We start from the raw sequence: 23,081 nt of genomic DNA, 5'->3' as shown, positions 1-23,081 counted from the left end.
GGTCACACTGAAAACCTGCACGGTCTTTTTCCAAATATCCGCCCACTGTCACTCTACTCCGCTCACTCGATGAACTCTCAACTCAACAATGGCGAACGTAATTGGAAAATATTGAACGCGAGTGCGAAGAAAATGTGAACTCAACCACGGTCAAAGCTGCAACAGTGTTTAGAGATTGAAAAGTTATAAAAAAGAGGCGATAATATGCCACAAACAAGAAACCAAAAGTGACTGAACGTGCCAACTGAAAACGGATCGGAAATCGCAGAAACTAGTTCCCCCTCTCTCGCTCTCGGTCCCTCTTAATACCTCCGCCCCCCGAGCCCTACCGGTTGCAAAAACAAAATGAGATTCTGCGTTGTTGTTTGTTGCGTGTTATTTTTGCTGGCCAGCGGGCCTATTGCATCAGCTACAGCAAAATCACAACAGGGCGACTCGGCAGAAGTCGTCAGCAGCGGCGAGGATGAGAAGACGGTAAGTGGGGGCGGCACAAGTGCTAGGGCGGCCGTATGCCCCACTAAGGGTTAACACTGGGCCCAATGAATATTTCATCACCTTCCCCGATATGTTGTTCATAAGTTTCTCCCGCTCTTCCACAACCCACAGGACTGCACGGACCTCGCCCGCGACGAGGAGGCGCTGATGGTGTTCTCCACATTGGGCGGCGGACTGACAGCCATCGATCCGGTGACCAGCGAAATACGCTGGACAATAGCAGATGGTAATTACGCGGGCACTCCGCAGTCCTCCGCATTCACTGCACCCCTATTTTCCGGTCACAAGTGTGGGACTCGAAACATATGATGGGCAGGAGGGGTCCTTATTAGTCGAAGTGGAAATTTTCCAGCAGATATCTCGCAAGCTGAATGTTCTCAGTATATAAAGTCTTTAAAGATTGAGAAACTATAATGCTTGATATTAAAAACATTCAACCCAGAAGCACTATGTTCTTAGAAAAATCATCATTTTAATTCCTTAAAAAAGCTGATAAGTTCGTGACACAGAAAAATACAGTTTTACTTACCGTATGCTACTAAAATAACTTTTATGAAAAAGAACTTAAAGGTTTCAGAAATAACATAATTTTTTCCATTTAAATGTTGCAATTTTCTTCAATCCATTTAAAAACTAAATTGAAATCGATTTATTTGCCTTTAAAGTTCCCGCTGCTTTTGCTTAGTAGATTTAAAGATCTTAAGAACCGCCTCGGGTTTAGATATATGTTATGGAAAATTACCACTTTCCCAGGCTGTTGCACTCGCCGTTTGAAGTGCAAAATGCGTAGCACATGCATGCGCTCAATGAGCTCATCGCAATTTTCGTATCTGGCAGATGTAAGAGTCTAGGATAGATCTTTCCACCGCCATTCGTGCTCTATTATTTTCACTCTCGCTGTTAATGTTTTGAATTGCGCTGGGGGCTGATAAGGTCCCACGTATAACGCAATCTCGACAAGCGTTCTCGGCACACAATTCCACCAATTAAGTTGCTAGCCAGTGCGCCATATCACCAGTTGCTGTTCTCCCATACCCTTTCCGTAGTGGGTGGTTTTGACTTTGAGCCATTTTCCTTTCGGTTCATTGAATATTCCTACGATTTATCAGCGTGACGTATTGATTTTCGATGGCTTAAGTGCGTTTATCTTGCGGTCATTTGGCTGCTCCGTATTAACCTCTGAGATTAGCTGGTAGTTGGTGAGCTCTAAATACACACATATGAGTCAGCAGGGAAAATTAGTTAGTAAACTACGCGATTAAGTGGGTTCATGTATGTGCATAGCTTTCGTTTATTATTACGCTAGCTTGGTGTATATAGCATTCAATAGATCACCGAAATGGGGATTCATTTATCAAATTAAAGAAGAGGGCATTTCCAATTCGAATTATCGGGTATTGCTATAAGCCTGGTCCCAGAACGTTAGTGCTCTTGCTATTTATAGTTCCACGGGCTTTGTGATTGATTTTCCACTTCAGAGCATTCCTTTTTATTTCGTGATAAGTGTTGCTTCAAGAACTTTTTTTAATAATGCCACCCCCAACTGAAATATTGGAGTTGTGCCAAATGACTCCCTGGACAATACGCCCTCCACATGTTTGTTTAATTTCTGAAATAAAAAAAACGCACGCCCCGTGAAGATTCTTTAACGTGATAGCTGCAATACATATGTATATAGGTACACATGTCCATTCGTATTATTAGAAATTTCATGCTGCCCGCTCATCGTCCGACTTCGTGGAACTGCAAATGATTGAAAATTCATGGAGACAAACATGTGGACAGCATCTGACCTGCGGTTTGCTGGCAAAGCGCAGTATTTGGGTAGTCTTTTTCCGAGTTATTCAAGCCAATAATATGTTTTTGATTCGCGGTAATTACACCGTTTCGCCGGCTCTAGCACGGCAGATCTGTGTACCGATATGGCGGGTTCTATTACCTCATCACTAGAGGAAATCAGGTTTTGTCTTCAACTACCGCTAACCAATTAGAATGCCCATGCTAATGAAAGTGCCGCGGCGAGTTAAATGACCTGCCCCAGAAATTGTGGCAACACTCGGTTAATGCCGGGAATCTGCACGCAGCCGTGTGTTTGTGGTTGAAACTAATTACTGATAAGAATGGGCAGTACTCTCAATGGTTTGCTTTCGTTACCCGATATTGTGTGACGACGATCTTGCCTGGCAATACTTGTATTACTCGTGCATTACTGAGATCGTGGCCTTTTGCATTCGCCAAAGTCAGAATTCAACGCTGTTGCCTTAAGCAAATTGTTGGCGATAACAGAAATTGCCAACACGACTGGCGTAAACACTTTGGATTTGATCAGCCAGCCATGGTCCCAGGTCTATTTCGTATTTACTCAACTGCTGTTTGCTTTGACTTTGTCTCCCGCGCCAAAAAGCCGCTTAATTTATTTGGGCCTTTTGGTGGAAAGTATTCACGTTCCGTTCTTCAATGTGCACCAGAAAATGTGCGCTTTGCTTTGTAAGGGGTTAATGTATAGATTACACTTTCGTTCCCTTCGGTATAAGTACAACGAGATAAGCGTTATCGGGAACAGGTTCTGGTTATAATTTATTATATTTTCCTTACTTCACTCCACGTTAGTTGCACCGATATCAGGCAATTTTTTTTTTGAATGTTTTAACTGTACTCACTTATTGTAAAAAGGAGTACATCACTATAAATTGAAAAGATAATAATAATAAATCTGTACTATTTTTAAGAGAACTGGATATTGAGTATTAATCTTAAATTTAGATTCTGTTTAAATTTAGAATTTCAGTGGATAACACTGGGAATTTCATTCAAGTAAATCTATATTTTTTTTTTTGCGTTACGTCTTGGAATCGTTAAAAATTGGCATGAAATGTTCATCACTCGTGAATACTAGGTCATAAATACAAATAATACGGAAGCAAAATAAATCTTGAAAGTACTATTATTGCCGGCTATTCAGAAGTGTTTTTGGCGCGGAGTATATATGTACATATTAGTTAATTTTGTCGTAGCAAAACGACTTATAATGAGTTCGATGCAGAACACGCTTTAAAACTTTAACACCACTTGGAATACATTTAAGGTGATTTGCATATATTGTGCTTGTACAGGGCTGCATAGGAATTAGATTTATTCACGATGTAGAATTTGCAACCATGTTTATTAACTGCTTCTTCTTTATTACTTTAATTTTAAATTTTAATTTTATACATTTTAGATCCTCCTATAGTAGCAGAACACCAGGAGAATGTCCAGGTTCCGTACTTTCTGCCTGATCCCAGAGATGGCAGCATTTACCAGTTGGGTCAGATGGGCAGCCTCAAGAAGTTACCATACACCATTCCTCAACTGGTGGCCAATGCCCCCTGTCGTTCCTCCGATGGTATCCTGTACTCCGGAAAAAAGAGCGACACGTGGTATATGGTGGATCCCAAGACGGGTAGACGCGAAAAGGTAATGGGCTTTGGAGATGCCTCAATGGATGGCAAGGAGGGCGAGCAGATTGGCTGGGCCACTTCGCGGGCCATTTATCTGGGACGGACTCAGTACACGGTCATGATGTACGACAGTCTGGCTAAGAACAAGGATGCAAAGCCCTGGAATATCACCTTTTACGACTACAATGCTGTGAGTGCTCCCCCAGAGCTGGCCAAGGAATATGGTGAGTGCATCTAATAATAATAATATATACGATGTATGTATACAATTGCTAATGATCTCCCGCCCGCAGAGTATATACATCTGACCACCACCACCAATGGCCAAATTGTGACTCTGGATCGCAAACAGGGTAAATTTCTGTGGCAGCGGGATCTTAGCAGCCCAGTTGTGGCCGCTTTCCTTTTGGGACCAGATGGGCTCCTCAGCGTCCCATTTACCACGGTCTCCGATGAGGCTTACCAGGCTATCCTCGAGGAGTCGAAAACAGGAAATGTGAACACCGTAAAGCTATTGTAAGGGACATATGATTTTTGTACTTATTTCTATACTAATAGTACAATTTTTAACAGCCAATCCCTTTATGTGGGTGAACATCAAAAGGGTTTGTACGCTCTGCCTTCGCTGGTGGACAAGAACACGCCTCGTATTTCCACAACACCACCTATAAAACTCCTCGACGGACCTACAGGAGACCAGAACAGCAACCAAGAGACAGATCCGCGTACCATTTACATTAATGATGTGCTGCAAGAGCATCCAGGAATTATGCTGGGGCACTACAACATGCCTAATGAGGGTAATGGAAACCTGCAGCTATCCCCGACGACAGCAAGCAGTAAGGTGGTTCAGAGTCTGGCCACCATTCACAACTATAACGATGGCTACGGACTTTTGGCCAATAATGAAAAGAACGCCGCCGACATTGGCGTGCAAACGGATCCCGAGATGGTCGAAATTGGCATTGATCAGCGGACAAATGGGAACACCATTAATCGGACGAAGACAATAATTATTCAGAACAGCAATAAGGTGCAGGCCTTTATTAACGAGTGGTTTATGGAGCATCCCAGCGGAAAGGTGCATCAGATTCTGATTGTTATCGTTCTGGGCATGATTGCCTTGTTCTGGTACACCTGCAGCACCATGAGGGAATTGCAAAAACAGAGCGAAAACGGATCAAAAACCTTTGCCATAGCCCAGAATGGATCCAATGGAAGCACTGGCAGCAATGGAAGTAATGCGAACGCTGAAGACCTAGTTGACTTGGGTAATGGACAAGTGCGTGTGGGCAAGATCAGCTTCAGCACAAGTGAGGTGCTAGGAAAGGGCTGCGAGGGTACTTTTGTCTTTAAGGGAACATTTGAGGAACGTTTCGTAGCCGTAAAACGGCTGCTCCCCGAATGCTTCACCTTTGCTGATCGCGAGGTGGCTCTATTGCGGGAATCGGACGCTCACGAAAATGTGGTCCGCTACTTTTGCACCGAACAGGATCGACAGTTCCGCTACATAGCCGTCGAACTTTGCGCGGCCACTCTGCAGGACTATACCGAAGGGGATCGGTCGCTGGAACTGCAAAACCACATCGATGTTTGGCAAGTGTTGAGCCAGGCTGCATCTGGACTGAGTCACCTTCACTCTCTCGATATTGTGCATCGCGACATCAAGCCGCAGAATGTTCTGATTTCGCTGCCAGATGCTAAGGGCAAAGTACGTGTCATGATCTCCGACTTCGGACTGTGCAAGAAGCTGAATTTTGGCAAGACTAGTTTCTCCCGTCGATCGGGTGTAACAGGCACAGATGGGTGGATAGCCCCAGAAATGATGAGATCACAGCGAACGGTGAGATCTGATCTTTATTTGTAACCTATTCCACATCTTCATCGATGTCTTTAATTTATTTACAGACAACTGCAGTGGATATCTTTTCCTTGGGCTGCGTTTATTATTATGTTTTGAGTGGCGGTCACCACGCCTTTGGGGACAATCTGAAGCGTCAAGCCAACATACTCTCTCACGAGTACAATCTGGCCAAGCTGCGCCCAGAGGACGACAGTGAGGACAGTCGAATTGTAAGTGTTCTTCAAAAGAAAAGTTGCAGCTAATTTTTCTAATTACCTAATATTGTTCAAAAGATCCTAGCTGAGCAATTAATATCGGATATGATACATAAGGATCCGCAATCGCGACCTCCAGCTCGTTGTATCGGAAATCATCCGCTCTTTTGGGATGAGCCTAAAATGCTTTCATTCCTTCAGGATGTCAGCGATCGTGTGGAGAAATTGCAATTCCATGCCGAGCCGCTCAAGTCGCTGGAGAAAAACGGGCGGATAGTCGTTTTAGACGATTGGAATGTACATCTGGACCCCATGATTACAGATGATTTGAGGAAGTACCGCGGATACATGGGCGCCAGTGTAAGAGATTTGCTCCGTGCTCTGCGCAACAAGAAGCATCACTATCACGAGCTAACACCAGCCGCTCAGGAGATGCTGGGCTGCATTCCGCACGAGTTCACAAACTACTGGGTGGATCGTTTCCCGCAGCTTATTTCACACGCCTACCACGCGTTCAGTATTTGCTCAAACGAGGCGATCTTCAAGCCGTATTACAGTGCCGGCTATCTTTTTTCACGTCCGTGGTATTTTGATGCGGACGATGCGCTGTTCCCCATGCTAATGCGGGATCCGAAGCCCCTACCCAAGATTGGTAGTCCTAAAAAGTTGCCCTCGCCTGCTAGCAGCCAAATTCAGCAGTTAAAGCAAAGAAAAGGGCTTTATAACTTCCGTAAGCCCAGCGATGAGCTGCCGATTCCTGGCGTTGGTCTGCAGCGAAATATGGAGCTAGATGGACAATCACTGGAGCCCGATGGCAAGCGGGATGTGTTTGCCAATTTCAAATTTCGGCGCTACTCGAAGCCGGGAAACAATCGCAATTACAACGGTGGCCAGAAGGACACACAGGACAAGGAGAAGTACGTAAGCTGGACGCTGCCACCTTCAACACAGGATTAGGGCATAGACCCAATCAGATCAGATTAGACAAGTTTTAGTTTTAATCAATAATTAAGTTTATTTTTATTTTATTGTGCAATTTGTGTATATGCAACTATTCCAAAATGATTCCCAATTCAGTTTTTAGCAAAAATATTCAACGATAAGTAAACAGATGAAACTATTTTATATACCAAGTAAGAATAATGTAGTGTGTCTTCTGTCGAATGCACGAAATTTAACTGTGATAATTTTTGATTTTTGTTCAATGCCCAAGTGCAAGTTGACCTAGACAAATAGTTCGAGTTTTATATATAGTACCTAGACTTATTGTATATTTATGCATTAGTTAAGATACCTATCCAACACTCCTCTCATTCGTGGAGGCCCTTGACAAGCGAAGGTTTTTAGTTTGTATATCATTATAAAAGCACATAGTTTTAATGTTTAATAATGGAATGTTTCAGTTGATGGATAACTTCATGCTTGATAACGAGCTGCATTTTCTAAGAAATCGTAAACAATATGAAAACTTAATAAAAATGTAAAACAAATTTTACAAAACAATTTTATTTGCACTATACATTTATAACAGTGGCAATCAACCGATTTATAAAATTTCTCAATATTTTGGCTATAAAAGACGGGAGCTTAGTTCAATAACAAATTCATAAATAACAAATATAAAGGCTATAGAGATTTTGGTTCTTTAGAAGAAAACTTTGTAACTAGAAATTTGTTTCACTTTGGCGTCGTTTCCTCGTTGTTTGTGCGCTTTCGCTTCTTTGTCAATTTTAGTTGGCTGACTTCATCATTGTTTTCATCTCGTTGCGCACGCAGTACTTGAAAGCATCCCAGCCTTCCGATTTGGCCACGGACTGTAAGCAATATGTTTGGGATTAGTTGTGTGCGAGTTCTTGGAGATCATGTGAAAATGAAAGGGGAGACACAAAAGTGATGATAAGCAGCAAGAAACAAAAGACTGTGGGTTCCTTCGCCCACTGACCTCTTCTCCATTTGGTGTGACTACCTCAATGGAAACCTTTACACGCTCATCGGGGTCTACGACATCTTGCTAGGAAAAAAGTACAACTCATTGCTAATCACCTGGTGCTTGGACTTTTAACCTGGACAATAAAGCACAGCACGTAGCCCAGTTCGTTGTTAGACATGTGAGTCACAGAAAACAGACCTTGGACGAGCAATGCGATGAAAATAATATGATATGGAATGGGCTTAAAAGGAAACCCACTTTTTATAAACTAAAAATACATTTGCATAGTTAGAAGTTCTGTCCTTTGCATTTCAGTGATGTTTTTGGACATACAAGGTGCAATAAATAAAAAACCAATTCTGTGTATATTTTAGGGTTTAATGGTTATATGGCCAATTCAAATTAAAGCGAATTTTAATAATAATAATAATAAATGTCATGAAATCGGGTTAATGTCCTTAACTAAATTATAAGTTAACGCAGTTAAACATGAAGCTTAAAGCAAAAACGCTTACAGTCGCGACAAAATCAAATGAACACACACATTCAATGCTAGGCAGCGATAAAGAACAAGAGCGGCAAACAAAACGAGGTACTCATTAAATGACTTAAAATAAATTAAGTTAATATAAATAATCAGTAATCAGTGCCAAAGCGCATCGCTGTCAATGAAGTAATCCAGGTGGCGACACACCCGATGTCGCCAGGCCACAAACAGCGGATAATCGGGCTCATCGTAGGCGTCCAGAGCTTCGTTGTAATCAAAGAACCGACCACTTACTTTGAAGCCGCGATGCAAGCGATCCTTCATGATGGCGATGAACTCCTTGTAGGACAGCAGGCCATCGCCATCCGCGTCGAAGATGGCAAACACGGTATCGATCAAGTGGGGACTGAGCTTATAGCCGGTGCAGATCTTCACAGCGCGCGAGAATTCATCTAACAATTGGTCATAGAGTCAAAATTAGTATCTGCTGACTAAAATAATCCACTCACCTTTTGAAATGGCCCTATCCGCCAGCGTATACATGCGCATGGCGATCGTGAAGTCATCCAGATTGTTAAGGAAATGGCAAAAGTCCCGGAAATCGTGAAAAGATATGCCCTTCTCATCCTTGACCCGCTCGAGCAGGCGCTCCAGGAACACATCATACTCGTCCGTGGCCAAGTACGTGTACCGCAGCAGGATTTTGGCGAAGTCCAGCTCGCTGATGACGCTGTTGCCCTTGGAGAACTCGTGGAACTCCAGCTCGAGCACCTCCGTCTGCAGGTTGTCCATGAAGCGGTAGAAGTTATCGTAGTTAATTACCCCAGTGCCCCGCTTTCCGAAGAAGTGCAGCTGCAGGGTGGTGGGCACCATGTGACGCCGCTGCAGACCCTCGCCATCGTTCACATAGTTCTGCTGGAATGCATTTAAGGGATTGAGGATTAGTTACTGTCTGCGGTAGATTACCCATTAGTTAGTTACACCAGGCTCATGCTTGGGACTCGGGATGACCTTACCTCAAGGGGAGTGGGCGTTGCGAGTTCCTCTTCTGGCTCTTGCTCGCCGTGCTTCTCCTTCCAAGCGCCACTAAAAATGCGCTCCATCTGGGATTTTATAAACATGCCAGTTTTTGGGGACAGGTTTTTGGGTGTGCAGGATTGAGGGTTAGGTTGGAGAGAAGAAAAGTTAGGTGGTTTAGTAAGGGTCAAGACAGTGGTGGAGCGTTTCTAGGGTGTAGGCCTGTTTTCGGTTTGGTATCAAAATCAAAGCGACAGGAACGAAACTCAACATAACAAAAGCTTGTAACGAAACAATAACTGAAACTCAAAAACTCTTAAATAGTAGTATGGGTATGTCTATGGAACAAAAGACAAAAAACTAAAGCATAGCCAGTAGGAAAACGTATCCTTCGTAAATAGAACAAAACACAACGTAACTTAGCGTAGCTTCTACATATGCTCCAGGCATATATCGAGTTCTGTACAATTTGAGCGGAGTTTTCGCGAAGCAAAGACAATACTTTTTGGGAACTCTGGTGGCTAACACTTACTAGACCCCTCTTCGCCTGAGGCACTGCCATGGGTTTCGTCATTTGACTTTGCTCATCGTAGGAAACTAAACGCGAGAGCTGCCATCGAAATTGTTTCACAAACCAAATAAAATAAATTATACAAAAATCAGAAGGCGTAAGTTGAAATGTTAATCTAAAGGGTAAGTGTTGTGCAGCTTACTTCAGTGCCCTAGGGCCAGCTATTTCAAATGAGTTTTCATTATTCATAAATTATACGATTAAATTATAGCTTAACTTAATAAATAAAATGCTTACAATTTGCTTGGTTTGCGGATCGACATTTTGAGTGTCTTTTAAAGCGCCGGCCAAAATGGAAATTATCTAATAATAAACATTTTCGAAAATTATATTAAATCATAAGTAAATAAAATCAATTCGAGGAACCCATAGGAATTATGAGCATACGAATGGGGCGATGATTCCTTAATTACCACTAGAAACTCGTCCTTGTCAACGCGCTGATTTCCATCCGTGTCGAACATGTTGAAGGCGATGCGGAAACCCGATTTGGGTTCTGTAATGATTTGAACTATAGTAGAATTGACCTTAATCAGTTTCAAATACCACTTACTTGTTAGAATGGATAGCAAAAATAAATATTCCGTATAGGAGACAATGCCTAAAAGGAAAATTAATTGTCTACATTATCGTTCGGATTTATTTTAAAAATGGAAGTTGTCAAGATTTTTATCGGTACAAAATAGTACGTAAGCATTTGTAATAGTACACCAATCAATAAATTAAGTTAAAGAGTTGCTTTTATCAGTTCTTGTCTGCTTATTCAATTTATTGAAATGGCCAGGTAACAAACAAACCTGCTTGACTATTCTAATTTATTCGAAATGTATGATAAGTGACTTCCATGCAAAAAGTATCATTATTTATTGCAGATACAGCGATAACATTGTAAGACTTTTCTAATATATCTGAAAACTTGATGGCAGATATTAATAATTGGATTGGACTAATAATAAGATCCGCTTTTTATATTCATTCGTCGTTAATTTGACGTAGAACGGAATAGAACATTAAATATAAATATATAAACAGAAATCAAATAGAGATTGTTTTTCCGTTAAATTTAAAGTATTTTTTAACATTTACCGTGTATAGTATTTAAGAAATCTTACCCTTGTCCCGAAGGTTGCGAAACAGACGTGTGGAGCCCTTCTTCAAAGCAGGAGTGTTTTCCTTGTACTTATCCACTTCATCGCTGGACAACTGGCGACGTTTCAAGCGAGCTGCAGATGAATTGGGTGATGAATATTCTCAGATACTAAATAATTGAAAATCCGCACTTACGTCTGGGTTCCTGCTCCACAACGGAGTCTAGGAAGTCCTGCGGGGTCATATAGAGCTGATCATCGTACTCCACGGATGCAAACTTGATGAAGCGGCGCTCCCGGGCCGTTAGTTTCACGTTCTCCAGCTCGCTATCGTCGCGCTGCGGGATCAGAGATCGAGGATGTGGATGAGATTAATCAGGCCATCGATGGAAGGTAACTTAATATGCCGTTGTGCGTATTTGGTGGGGAACATAATTGAAATAAATCAGCCAACGATTGGATTGCGGGGAGGCGAATTTCCGCCTGTTGGTCACAAAGGCGGACCGCCAGGCACAAAAGCTGAGCCTGCAATCTCGAGTCTGGACGGGTTTCATCTGGTGACGTTTTGATTAATGCCCGGCCATGGCACCTCGCACCGCGATCAGAAATATTAATTTGATCCGGTTTGCCGTACTCCCCGTGCATCGGGAATTACATGTATGATCTGCATTTAATTCGAAATGCGAATTTTGACGGCCGCCAGACAGTATTCCCACGTTGGACGTTTGGCAAATAAAGTGTCAAATTGATTTGAGAACATGTTGTGACCGGTGATTCGCCATAAATCTGACATTTAATGCCCCCCACAACCAGCAATCATTTTTCCCGCATACTCGTAGACAGGGCGAATGACTCAATTGTATTTTATTGGTGGTAAGTGGCAAAGACAACTCCCAGGCCATAACTCTCGCCCTGGAGACACCACAGAAGCCCTGCCTGCCGCCTGTTCCCGAAAAACTGATTCAAACAAAGGCCACTTTGAATGTTAGACATGTGCAGCAAACACTTCGCGGCCACGCCCACGCCCATGCCCCAAGAAACGTCGAGGGGCTGGGGACAATTCCTCATAAAAGCAAAGCTGACATCATTCTGACTGCAGCAGAGGCTACAGTAGTTCGTCTTATAATGTGTTAATAATTGAATTATCCTAAAAGTTACATTTTAACTATAACATTAAAGATGCTCTAAATGAACCCTACGAATTTTAATTAAAAGAACTGGTATATTATAATTTATCAATTTTTAGTTACACCTATATTTGATAAGGCAGAACCACTGTTCTGGAACCCTGCGCCCAGAACAAGCAGATTCGAAATGGCTGCAGGCGCTGGATTTATAGGCAACAATTAAATCTCATTCATCATCATCAGGCGCAGTTGTCATAACACATGTCAGGTCCAGGCCAACACCACAACCGAAACCAAATCAAAATCCGAAACCAAGTCCCAAACTCCGGCTCATACTGCAACTGAAATGGAAGCCACGCCCGCGTCTGGCATTGGGCATTATGGCTGCCTCCGATATTGGTGGGTGTATCAAATCGGCAACCAGATCGATTCATAGATAAATTTTCAGTAACTGGCATTCTGTCAGCGTTCGGGGGAGTTGCAGCTCCACCGCGTATCATTTTCCGCCTGCAGGTGCGTGGGCGTTTCGAAATCGGACTAACTACTTTGCCACTTCATCATGTTTCAAGGTGTGTGGCATTGGCGCTGGAATTCATTCCAAAAGGCTGCAGCCTTGGGAGCTTACATATTTTCGATGGCAAGATATGCAGATCATAGATGACGATTTGCCATCTGGGGAAAGGAAGATCTGGGAAGATATACTTAAGGAATTTACTGAGTTCTGCCTATGTCAGTTAAAAACTATTATTTTTATTTAACTTCTTGAACTTAAGAAAATATAATTTTAATACTATTCAAAGGCCTATAAAAAATTCAAAATCGTTGTATTTAATCAGAAACTAATTAATTAAAATTAAGTTGATCACTGTTACAAAATGTTACTACTTGCGCAAACATATAAACTACAAACTTTCCTTTTTTTAACTTATATTATTTGTACTAAGGTTACTAATTTTTGTGAACTAATATCATCCTCATTAGCTAGTTTTCAACATGTAGAACTGCTAATCAAAAACTGTTAGGGTATTCCCCGCCTTTTAGGCGTAATCCCTGATAAGCACTTGCCAAAAATCCTCATGTAAATATTTAAACTTCACACCCTGAATCACACACCACAAAATGCTTATCAACCTGCCACTCACGTCAACATGTTTTCCAGTTTTTTAGGTCTACCCAGAGACAATGTCAACAGGTTGGCACATAGTTGTAGTGGTTGCTATTTCATTGAACTTGGACACGCACAACAACGAAGCTCAATTTACATCATTGATAACGACCCTGAACTGAATTTGGTTGGCTTTTGTTGTTCTTTGGTAATCAATCAGAATGCATGTATATTAAATACATTTTATGGGCTAGGTAAACGACTTGGTAATGAAAAACAATAATAGTGCAGCGAATGCGCGGAGCACAACAAAACGCTGAAAAACAGCTGATAAGATATCACTTCCGTTGCGTTACGTAGTAACGACGTGGTGTAACGTAGTCACTGACATGCCACAAGCTAAAAATAGCTGCGCAGGTCTTTTTTCATCTAATTATTGACTTTTCCACACCAAACACTTGGAACACTTGCGAACGATTTTCACGCCCTTCATTTACCATGCGCCTCTTAAGGCTAACTGCATTCACGGGATTTTCCGCGGACCGTAGTTTAATGAAAGCCGCCAGGGCGGCCAAGGAAATGGCACTACCGCCCACAAAAGTCAGCAGACGTCGCGATTTGTGACCCGGAACTCCGCCTGTTTGTGACGTACTGCTGGCAAATCTGGCCGATCTACCAACACCGACGACCACACTTGACCGCTGGGCGATTATTGTACCACTTTTAACCGTTATTCTAGCCACTGCACCCGCCATTTCGACCGAGTTTTAAAGAGTAAAAAAGTAAACTAGTGACAAATAGAACTACGTGAGGTGTGCAACGTAAGACGTGGAATGCGTACCGTATTAGGGTTGCCAGGTACATTTATTCATAGTGGATATCGCAATCGCGTGATTTATGTGATAGTTTGTGGTTGTGGTATATATATATATATTTTGTAATATTCTATTGGAATGAGGTAAACTATACAATACCACATAATGACATTTCCTATATCTGATTTTAAATTGTATTAAACCAATAAAAAGTAAAAGCAACGTAAACACGCCAAAAATACTCACGTAGTTAAAAGGGAGTTGCCAGATCAACACTATTGCCTGCGGCAATTTGGCGGGCATTTGAATTATAAGTGAAATAGAAAATAGTTTTAGATGTATACATATGTTAATTGATTATCGTCTAAACGATTTGTTAATAAAAATGTAGAAATTAAAATTGAGAGAAGTGTTCTTAAGATATTTTATTTAAGATATTTAAATTAATATTTATATTGTTAGTGCAGTTTAAGGTATAAAAAGGCGTTTAACCAGATTTAAACAACATAAACCTTATTGAATTTTCAAATCAATTGTATCCAACATTAGTATACTAGCTCCAAAATTCAAATATGAATAAGAATTGTCCCACCTGACCGGGCTTCCCAAATTATTTCTCCATAACTGACAATACCATTAAAAATTATTAACTATTGCAAATTTTGAGGCACTCGAAAAGGGGACTACGTGCTCAAGTCCACACAGATCCGTCCAGAAACTAATTAAAAATCCTGCCGACGTGAATTTCCGCGGCGCGCTCTTGACGCAAATGTATATATTTGACCTTAAAATATTGGGGATTTTTATTGGGCATGCCCAAAATCCGCATGTGACGCGTCTCTATTTACGCTAAAATCGAGAACAAGTAAACTTATTGACCGTCAATCGTTCTGAGTTCCAATGACTCATTTGTACGCAACGGTGGGCAGGAATGATATATGATAAAATTGCAACTAGAATGCAATAAAAATGTCGAAATATTTTATGGGAAAACAATTGTCCCCATTGAAATACGATAAAATGATCGAAAGAAACCTGTTGCATTCCCCCTACAATGTGTAAATTCAATAGAAATGTTATCTGCTCTTCGTTTTCGAAACGGAAAATATCAATTTCACTCGATTTTCCGCTGTCGCGCGAAACCTAAGACGCAGTCCGTCCTTTTCCCATTTTCTCAGCTCGATTCAGGTGAAGTTCATAACCCAGGATAGTTGACACTTTGAGGCTTTGCTCCACTAACTCGATCTTGGGGTCGCCAAGGAGTCGCCCTTTTAAGCTGGATTCGTTTACTCCCCAGTTATGAGCTCGTAAATTATTAGTTTCGATTTTAAGCGGCGCATTGTGTTTCCTTTTTCCAATCCATTTCCTGCGAAAGTTGTAAAAGAAGAAGGCGCCAACCGATCCCAACAGAGCATCCGATGGTCCAGAAGATCCGTTGGCACATAAAAATGCTTGTGTTGACGCCTTCCACGGGTTCGACTTGTAAAACTGCCCAAGGGCACAACTCAAATCCACAAAACGATCGATACAAATGCACAATATTTCGGTCTTCTTTTGGTAGTAATAAAGTCGTTTAAATCGAAATGCGTATTTGGTTTTCCTTTCCGTTCCACCTTTCTTTTGGTAGTAATAAAGTCGTTTCAATTAGCTCGCAAGTCCCAAAAAAAGCGCGGCTCAAAAATGTTGGTAAGCGCCAGCCCTTGGGCTTTTTTTTTTTATTCAATCCGTGGTTTTCCTTTACTGTTTAATTAGTCTGACATTAAGAGTGTTTCGCAGGAACCAAAAGTGCACGAAGAAAAAAATCAAAAAGGAATTGGAAAAGATTCAGAAATATCACATTAAAGTTTGAGAATTATAAGTACATTCATATAATCTAAATAAATTGTTTGATACTACGTTCACATATTTTTTCATACTGTACATTAACATGATATATAATTAGAATGTCAAAAACAGCTAAGGTCATTGTATTTTTGTCCGTGACCTGAAGATGCAGTCGATTCCTATCCGATTTGGGTTGGTCTTCGGTCTTTAGGCCGTGTGATTAGGTAATTTTTTCGGGGGGTTGGGTTGCCACAGAGCACATTCCTCGGGCTTGCCGCATCACTTAACGGTAAAATTGAAATTGATATACGAGCCGACATCGAAAATATAAAAAATGAAAAACAAAAACTCCTGAGCGGGGCCAGATCAGATTTTGGATTTAGCTGGAAACGCGTATATGCGATGATATCACTGGCTGATCAAATAAAAAGTTCAATGTCAATGCTTGATGGGCGGCTCAATCAGTTTAAGAGCACTTTGTGTCAGGTGAGAGAAAGGGGCCCACCTGTTGTGCCGGTTCACCCGAAGTTCATTGAGTTGTAATTAAAAAAAATAAACAGAACACAAACTCAAATAATGGAATGCAAGAAAATATTAAGGGGATGGGGACCACACGCAATCCGCTGCCTGCCGTACACATAAATCTCAATGGTAAATGCGGGACTTTCGGGGGGGATCTGATCTCCACCTCTGGGAGCTGATGCATCACCATAACCTCCGGAAAAGAATCGTAAAGAAAAGGGTGCCAAGAGGTCTTGGCCAAGGATGCTGGACAAGCCGGTTTTTGGGATCGTGTGCTATATGCGTAGCAAGTTCGTAGGCCCCTCTAACATGGTGATTTATGAGAGCCCAGGAAACCAGGCTGCTGGCCAACTGGCAGTGGCCAACAAATAGAAGCCGCTCCAATTACATCACTCAAACCACAGTTAAGGTGACCAAAAAACACTCCCCGAGGAACTGGAACTCCGCGCGGCTGTCACATTAGGCTGTTATAATCAGACAGAGAGCCAAGTTTATCGCCGGACAAGATCTCCGCAGGATTACCAGTCTAGACTTGGGATCTGCGTAGATCTTCGATCAGGGTCTCTTCTCACTGAGATCTTGGCTGTGTTAACGGTCCATCTGTTGGCCAACAGCCGGTTTGGCCAACTTTACGATCGGCGCTATATACTGCTCCTAGCCCATTGAAAATGTACCAAAATAAGGAGAGTCAAAACAAGAGATGTGTACACTGAAAAAACGGTTCAATTCAGTTTATTAATAGAAAGATACTCGATCACACGGGTATTCACATTATAAATATTAATGGTGAGTAAAAACAAGAGAGAGTTGTATTTTATTCCTAAATAAAATAATGTTTTTTATTATCAGCACGAATGCTTTTCGTTTCGTCATAGAAATATTAACACTCTAAAATAAGGATAATTATTTATCCTTAGTTAGCTAACTAGTGTTTACAATATATTTAAATATTTCTAGTAAATTGTTTCCTTTCAAGTGCATACAACGAGAGAAAACTTCTCGATGCTCTTTTGTTTTCTTAGCTTTGATTAAGTTCTGATACCAATTTCACAAGGAGGGGGACTTATAGAGTAACCCGAGCTCTGGCCACCAACTTTGAAGACAGCCTCGAGTCTTTCTTTTAATTTTATTAATTGTTATTGCCGCACAGTTACATAAATTTCTCCAATGCATGGCGATAGATAGCCGTTCCACTGATTTGGTTAATAGCCGCGATATCGATATCGATTTCGTTGGCAGGCACAATAAAAATTGCTCACATTTTTGTAGATTGTGGAAGAAAGGCGATCTATTGAGTGTCTCCGACATTCTTATGGGACAGCTTGACTGATTGTGGGAGAGCCGGTGGAAGAATCTCTTCCAGATGCAGCAGCTCAAAGACTAGAAGCTTTTCGAAATCCGAATTCAATAAGATAAGATGGCGCGGTTGTCTTCTATAAACGTGAATATAAATTGATGAAATCTGGATGACCATTGATCTACCTAATGGTTCTGTTCGAATTAGTGAGTCAAACATTTTCTTTTATCAGAGGTATCTACCCAGTTCATGTTTCTATCTAAAGTGATGCTTAAGAATTTTCCTTAAAACTGTCTTTGAAATAGCCAATAATTTCAAAAACCTGCTTCTTTTTAAAAACACATTAAAGTAACGAACCCTTATAAAGACTTCTTTTGGCAAATGATTGTGTTGTTTCTGGGTCTTTTAAGTACAGACGCTTCCTATAATGTTATGTCTTCCTATATTGCATAGGTACACAATACGTCAATGTTTGGTGGCAGCACCCCCAGTCCTGATCCGAAAATAGTGCCCCAAATGCCACCCTATTCCTTAGTTTCAATTCAATGCCATTACCTAGTTCAGGGTCTCGCGTGTGCCCACGGTGCCCTTCACTTGGGCGCAGGCCAGATGATACCATCAATTGCTCAACACTTCTCCAGCCGAACCCAATTAAAAGCGGGCAGCAAATTTATTAAATTGCCATCGATGGCTGCCAAATTAAAATGTCAACGGCTTGCCGAAACCGAAACCAGAAGGCGGGGCAGGAGGTGGGCTCAAAAAAGTGTCATAAACTTGTTTGACAGATTTCTTTTGATTCATGGAACCCATAAATAAAGCTCGCCAAATCTTTGGGCGTGGCCCAAAGCCGAAAGTCCCAGAGACACTGCAGCGAAATCAAAGTCAATGCGAACGATGCATAAATATTTTGGCAAACCAAATGAGATTCATTTGCCTGTCATCGTCATGTGGTAAGCACCCGCGCCAAGGAATGCAGAGCATAACCACGCCGATCTCGCCCAGATCTGATCCTCCGACGACCATTGCATGTGTCGCCCCCATAATTCTTCACCGATTTGGGCCACTTGATGATGACATTCATTGCTTTGGTGGAAGGCGCCATTCAACTTACCCATAAATCGAGTACTAACCACAATCGAAATGTGGAAACTTCATCCTGGGTGCAAAAGCCAACAGTCGAAGCACCTGCCTCCCATTTTGAGTACGGATTTAGTGCCTACCTTGCATATCATAACTTGTAACTGGTTCTTCTTGGTGATTCCATCTATCAGTTAATTCCTGGACAGACTTCTTTATGGGCCCAGCCACACCTTGGACTCGGAGTGACCACTAAAATCAAGTGCAATAGCACAGAGACAAGTTTTTAAATCAGTTAACTGCACCGAAATGTTTTTCAGACTTCTTGATCTTTAAATATTTAGAGTTTTATCTAAATACCTACGTAATTTATGTCCAAGAACGAAAATTGAATACTATTTAAATTTTAATAAACCTACATTTTATGTACGTACTATAAATTGTATCAGATTGAAGTTAGCTTATAAAAAAAAGTTCGGGTTGTAAGTTATTTATTTATTTAAAGTATTCGTTTCAGTGCATTAGACCATAGGCTTAGATGCTGGTTAGCTGGATTTTTAAAGTTTATTTTGCCTATTTCTGCATAACTTTTTTGGCCGATTTCTCAGTTATTGTAATCCACTATATAAGCCTATAACATATACATCCCAGAATCAGCGGCTCTGAGCAGGAAGTCTACCAGGGCATTGTTAATATGTTGAAAAAAACCACGAATGTCGATCAACTCCATGGCAGCCGAAGTGGTCACATAATTGGGACTACGGCCATTGCTACAAATGGCCAAGTCAGCCTTTTTGCAAAGCTAAAGGACGAAACAGATACTTGGGATAACATATCCGTTTATATGAAGATGCGACTATACCTTTTTAATCGCCTGGCCAAAGTGACAAATGAGCACCACGATTGGTGGACTTGATTCTTCGTCATCGTACAGCCCCAACAGCGAATGGCAAAGGACCGAAGATCCGCAGCTCATCTGTAGGGTTGTGGCTATTCATATATGCTTTCTTAAATATTGGTTTGGATTATATTTGATTCACCTGCATACTGGCTGCCACGAGAGTGGGCCAGTACCTCTGCCACCAACCGCTCCACTGAACTTGAAGAACCTGCCGGGCATTCAACATCAGCGGGCGGTTCTGGAGTCGCCGACGATGCACCAGGCCAATGGAAGGGCTTATATTGGGCTCATGGCTCACAGTAATTGGAGCTGGAAACTTGCCCCTGGTAAAATAGCCGTTGAGTTCTGAGGCAGTCACATTTTGGAAGCTTTCTTCGCTGCTGGAAAAATGATTCCTCCGCACATATTGCCAACCGAGTTTGCTTTTAAATATTCTGCGACGTCGTTTACCAATTTTTTTCATCGCATTGTAAGCGGGAAACGTTCTGGGTTCATTCTGACTACGGAAAATATCAAAATATTCCATATTCTACATATACTGAGATAAAATTAGTTACTTTTCGGGTCCGAAGCAGCGTCGGAATCCATGGTAAATGTTGTCCATAACAATAAACAATTCCTGTACTGGCATTTTGTGGAAATGCTCTACTATCAATTTTGTCTTTCCAATTTCGTCTTTCCAATTTCAGTGTGACTTTTAAATTTAAAAAAATGTTTAGAAGCCCGAAACGGGGGTAAAAATGTTGATTCACAAGTTTTCCACCATTTTGAGGACTGTCAACAAAAGAGTCAACGCCGCCCTAGAATTGTACATTTGCTACAGAAAAAACATGTTTGTTGGTCATCTGGTAATGAGTTTCTCTCAACCATTTCAATCTGAAATGATTTTTCCCTAGGAGGTTTCCAAGACACTAAGATTATTGCCATTACAGGCGAAAATAAATGATATTACAAAATCGCCAGTATTGGATAGACACATCATGACGTCTGGTGTTTTTGTTTTTTGTTTTATTTTTTTTAACGCCAACAACTTATTGCCGAAACAAAGAGCCTTACGTTTTTCCGTGTGCGGGGAAATTGTGATTAATATCTGTTCCGATAGATCTGCGTGGAGAGTCAAGGCCCACTCGGATAGTGCACTCATAATTTATGTCGGCAGTGGCTGCCATCATAATTAGCATTGCAATCTAAATCAAAATATTTACAAACCAATTATTGTGATTAGCGAACGCCGCCGCAACTTCCACCATAATCGATCACCCAGCTGGGCATTTCTCGCTCAGGTCGCAGTTCCGTAATCCATACTTCGATCCAATTCGATCCGATCCGATCCGATCCGAACCCCAACCCCACCCCCAATCGACTCGCTGGCGACGACAGCATTTCAGAGTAATCATAATTTGCATTGCCTTTAACCCGTTGCAAGATATACAATTTCTAAAGAACTATTGCGACAGGGTCATCTCATTAATCAAACACGTACATTCTTTTGTGCACAATTAGTAAGCTGAAAATTGTATTACGTTAAGTTCATTACTGACCACCAAATTCTTAAATTTTTATCTTTAAAATTGTTTTCAATTTGTCAAATATAGAAAGAGATTTAGTGTGACAAGCCTTGAAATACAGTTCAAAATTTATTTAAAATATAAAACTATCTTTCCGTGTATTGGGATGTTCGGACGAGAGAAAACTTGCATTTATTCGCTTCATTTTTATGAGTATATTTCAAAATATATGTTAAATTCCTTATAAATAATACAATATTTAACTATTTTCAAGTTCTAGGGGTTAACGTGTTTTCGTATCGGAAGGCGACTTAAAGCCTGTCACTTGGCTAAAGACAAAAGACAGCCTTTGGCGACAGAATCTGTTTGAGATTTGTTTTTAATTGATTCGAATCGATTCGATTCGAGTTGAATTGAATTGACTTTCTGTCAGTCTGTGTGTCGGCTGCTGGCAGTGTGTTCGTCGCCATTTGCTGACAGGCGCTATTACAATTATTAACATAAATTATTGCGTTCAGATCGATCCAATCGCGAGTACGTAAGTCGCCTACAACTAATGGAAGCTTAATGGTTGTTAATGCTTGGTGACGGAATTCCTCACCAAAATTACTTTATTGACCCAACGCGCTTTTGACTGTTGATTTGCTTTCAGTTGACACTCGTTCTTATCATATCTTCGAAACAGCTTTGGTTACTATTTGCTACCAAGCTGGGAAATCATGTTGGTTGACACTGGACATGGCAATATAAATATATGAATATATTCTGTAATTGTATATCGCACTGATAGCAATCTTAATACGGTTCGCTCTGTGATCTGTGAACAAGAAAAACCCGCCAGCCTTGAGGCGGTTTGATGGCGATTTCAGTCGCCGGGGAAACGCGTGCGATGGGATCAAAAGGTAAAAGACTGGAAGTCAGGTTTACGAGGATCCCTTGGAGAGTTGGGGGCTACCCAAAACCAGCTGCTATAAGTCGGGCTATTTAAACACCTTAACGGTCTTCACTTGCCACATTTTTGGTCGGGCACGGTTTTTAATTAATCTAGCATCTATCATCTTGGCCGACTTTCGCGGAAAAAGGGTCAGAGGTCGTTGAGGCGAGCACATTAACCTGGAACACTCGACTTCTGGGTTAATTAAGTCATTAGCCCGAAAATGTCCTGCTGCTGCCGCTGCTCCTGCGCATAATTAATCATTTTAATTGTCTGACTTCTTGTCAAAGGACAAAGGGGAAACAGGGATAGTATGGATAGTATGGAGAGCGCAAAGGGCAGATCGACATTCCAAAGGTCGCCTTCGAAAACTGCGGGGGAGTTCTCCCTGTCGTAGGTTATTTATTGGAATAGGCATATTTGGCATGTGCTTCTCCGATACACCAGGCGTCAAATTCTCGGGCACAAAATGCTTTCATTCCGGTTAATTGAGTTAATTGTTTTGGGGCAGCCATTTTTGTGGCTTGGCGAAATCACTTAGACCACTTAAGAGCAAGCATTTCAAAAAACATTTGAACTACAAATTAAATTCAGGCTCTATGTAAATTGGTTTTATTCCAATTCATGTTTATAATTTTCAGTTTTAATAATATCTATTTACTATTTATTTATATATATATTTACTATGTTTCATAAATCACCTTTATTTCTACTCTACACAACATAATCTTACAAACATGAAAATTTCTTTTATTCAAATTCATGTTTATAATTTATAGTTTTTATAATATATAGATACTATTTATATATATGTATATATTTACTATGTTTTATAAATCACCTTTACCTCTCCTCTACACAACATATCTTACAAAACAGTTTAAA

General features: G+C 41.1%; 3 protein-coding genes across 12 annotated transcripts; 1 reads left to right on the top strand and 2 right to left on the bottom strand.

Annotated features, from left to right (window-relative positions):
* Positions 1-38: 38 nt before the first annotated feature.
* On the top strand, positions 39-7,483 carry LOC120450861 (serine/threonine-protein kinase/endoribonuclease IRE1). 2 transcript variants are annotated; one of them, XM_039634075.2, is made up of 7 exons: positions 39-474; positions 607-721; positions 3,716-4,159; positions 4,229-4,451; positions 4,509-5,778; positions 5,844-6,008; positions 6,072-7,483. In XM_039634075.2, the coding sequence occupies exons 1-7, from the start codon at positions 346-348 to the stop codon at positions 6,948-6,950; spliced, it is 3,225 nt and encodes a 1,074-aa protein (XP_039490009.1). In that variant the 5' UTR covers positions 39-345; the 3' UTR covers positions 6,951-7,483. The 2 variants fall into 2 exon arrangements, with proteins under 2 accessions (XP_039490009.1, XP_039490010.1); XM_039634076.1 differs by lacking the exon at positions 607-721 and having other exon boundaries at positions 351-474.
* Positions 7,484-7,541: 58 nt separating this feature from the next.
* LOC120450862 (calcium uptake protein 3, mitochondrial) lies at positions 7,542-14,146 on the bottom strand. Of its 8 annotated transcripts, XM_039634077.2 has the most exons (12): positions 13,816-14,146; positions 11,283-11,424; positions 11,111-11,221; positions 10,552-10,599; positions 10,412-10,494; positions 10,236-10,301; positions 9,960-10,037; positions 9,427-9,513; positions 8,920-9,325; positions 8,705-8,862; positions 7,936-8,004; positions 7,542-7,807 (listed from the first exon to the last, which is right to left on the bottom strand). In XM_039634077.2, the coding sequence occupies exons 1-12, from the start codon at positions 14,071-14,073 to the stop codon at positions 7,724-7,726; spliced, it is 1,590 nt and encodes a 529-aa protein (XP_039490011.1). In that variant the 5' UTR covers positions 14,074-14,146; the 3' UTR covers positions 7,542-7,723. The 8 variants fall into 8 exon arrangements, with proteins under 8 accessions (XP_039490011.1, XP_039490014.1, XP_039490015.1 ...); XM_039634080.2 differs by lacking the exon at positions 7,936-8,004 and having other exon boundaries at positions 7,545-7,807; positions 13,816-14,144; XM_039634081.2 differs by lacking the exon at positions 7,936-8,004 and having other exon boundaries at positions 7,546-7,807; positions 8,920-9,322; positions 13,816-14,144.
* Positions 14,147-19,327: 5,181 nt separating this feature from the next.
* On the bottom strand, positions 19,328-20,815 carry LOC120454120. Of its 2 annotated transcripts, XM_039639155.2 has the most exons (5): positions 20,707-20,815; positions 20,312-20,646; positions 19,894-20,254; positions 19,716-19,829; positions 19,328-19,655 (listed from the first exon to the last, which is right to left on the bottom strand). In XM_039639155.2, exons 2-5 carry the CDS (start codon positions 20,383-20,385, stop codon positions 19,485-19,487), a joined length of 720 nt encoding a protein of 239 aa, XP_039495089.1. In that variant the 5' UTR covers positions 20,386-20,646; positions 20,707-20,815; the 3' UTR covers positions 19,328-19,484. The 2 variants fall into 2 exon arrangements, with proteins under 2 accessions (XP_039495089.1, XP_039495088.1); XM_039639154.2 differs by having other exon boundaries at positions 20,312-20,805.
* Between the last annotated feature and the right edge of the window lie 2,266 nt (positions 20,816-23,081).

This window comes from Drosophila santomea, chromosome 3R (genome assembly GCF_016746245.2).
Source record: "Drosophila santomea strain STO CAGO 1482 chromosome 3R, Prin_Dsan_1.1, whole genome shotgun sequence".
Classification (NCBI taxonomy): domain Eukaryota; kingdom Metazoa; phylum Arthropoda; class Insecta; order Diptera; family Drosophilidae; genus Drosophila; species Drosophila santomea.
Note: the sequence above shows the minus strand (reverse complement) of the source record. Positions and strands in the feature narration are given on the sequence as shown.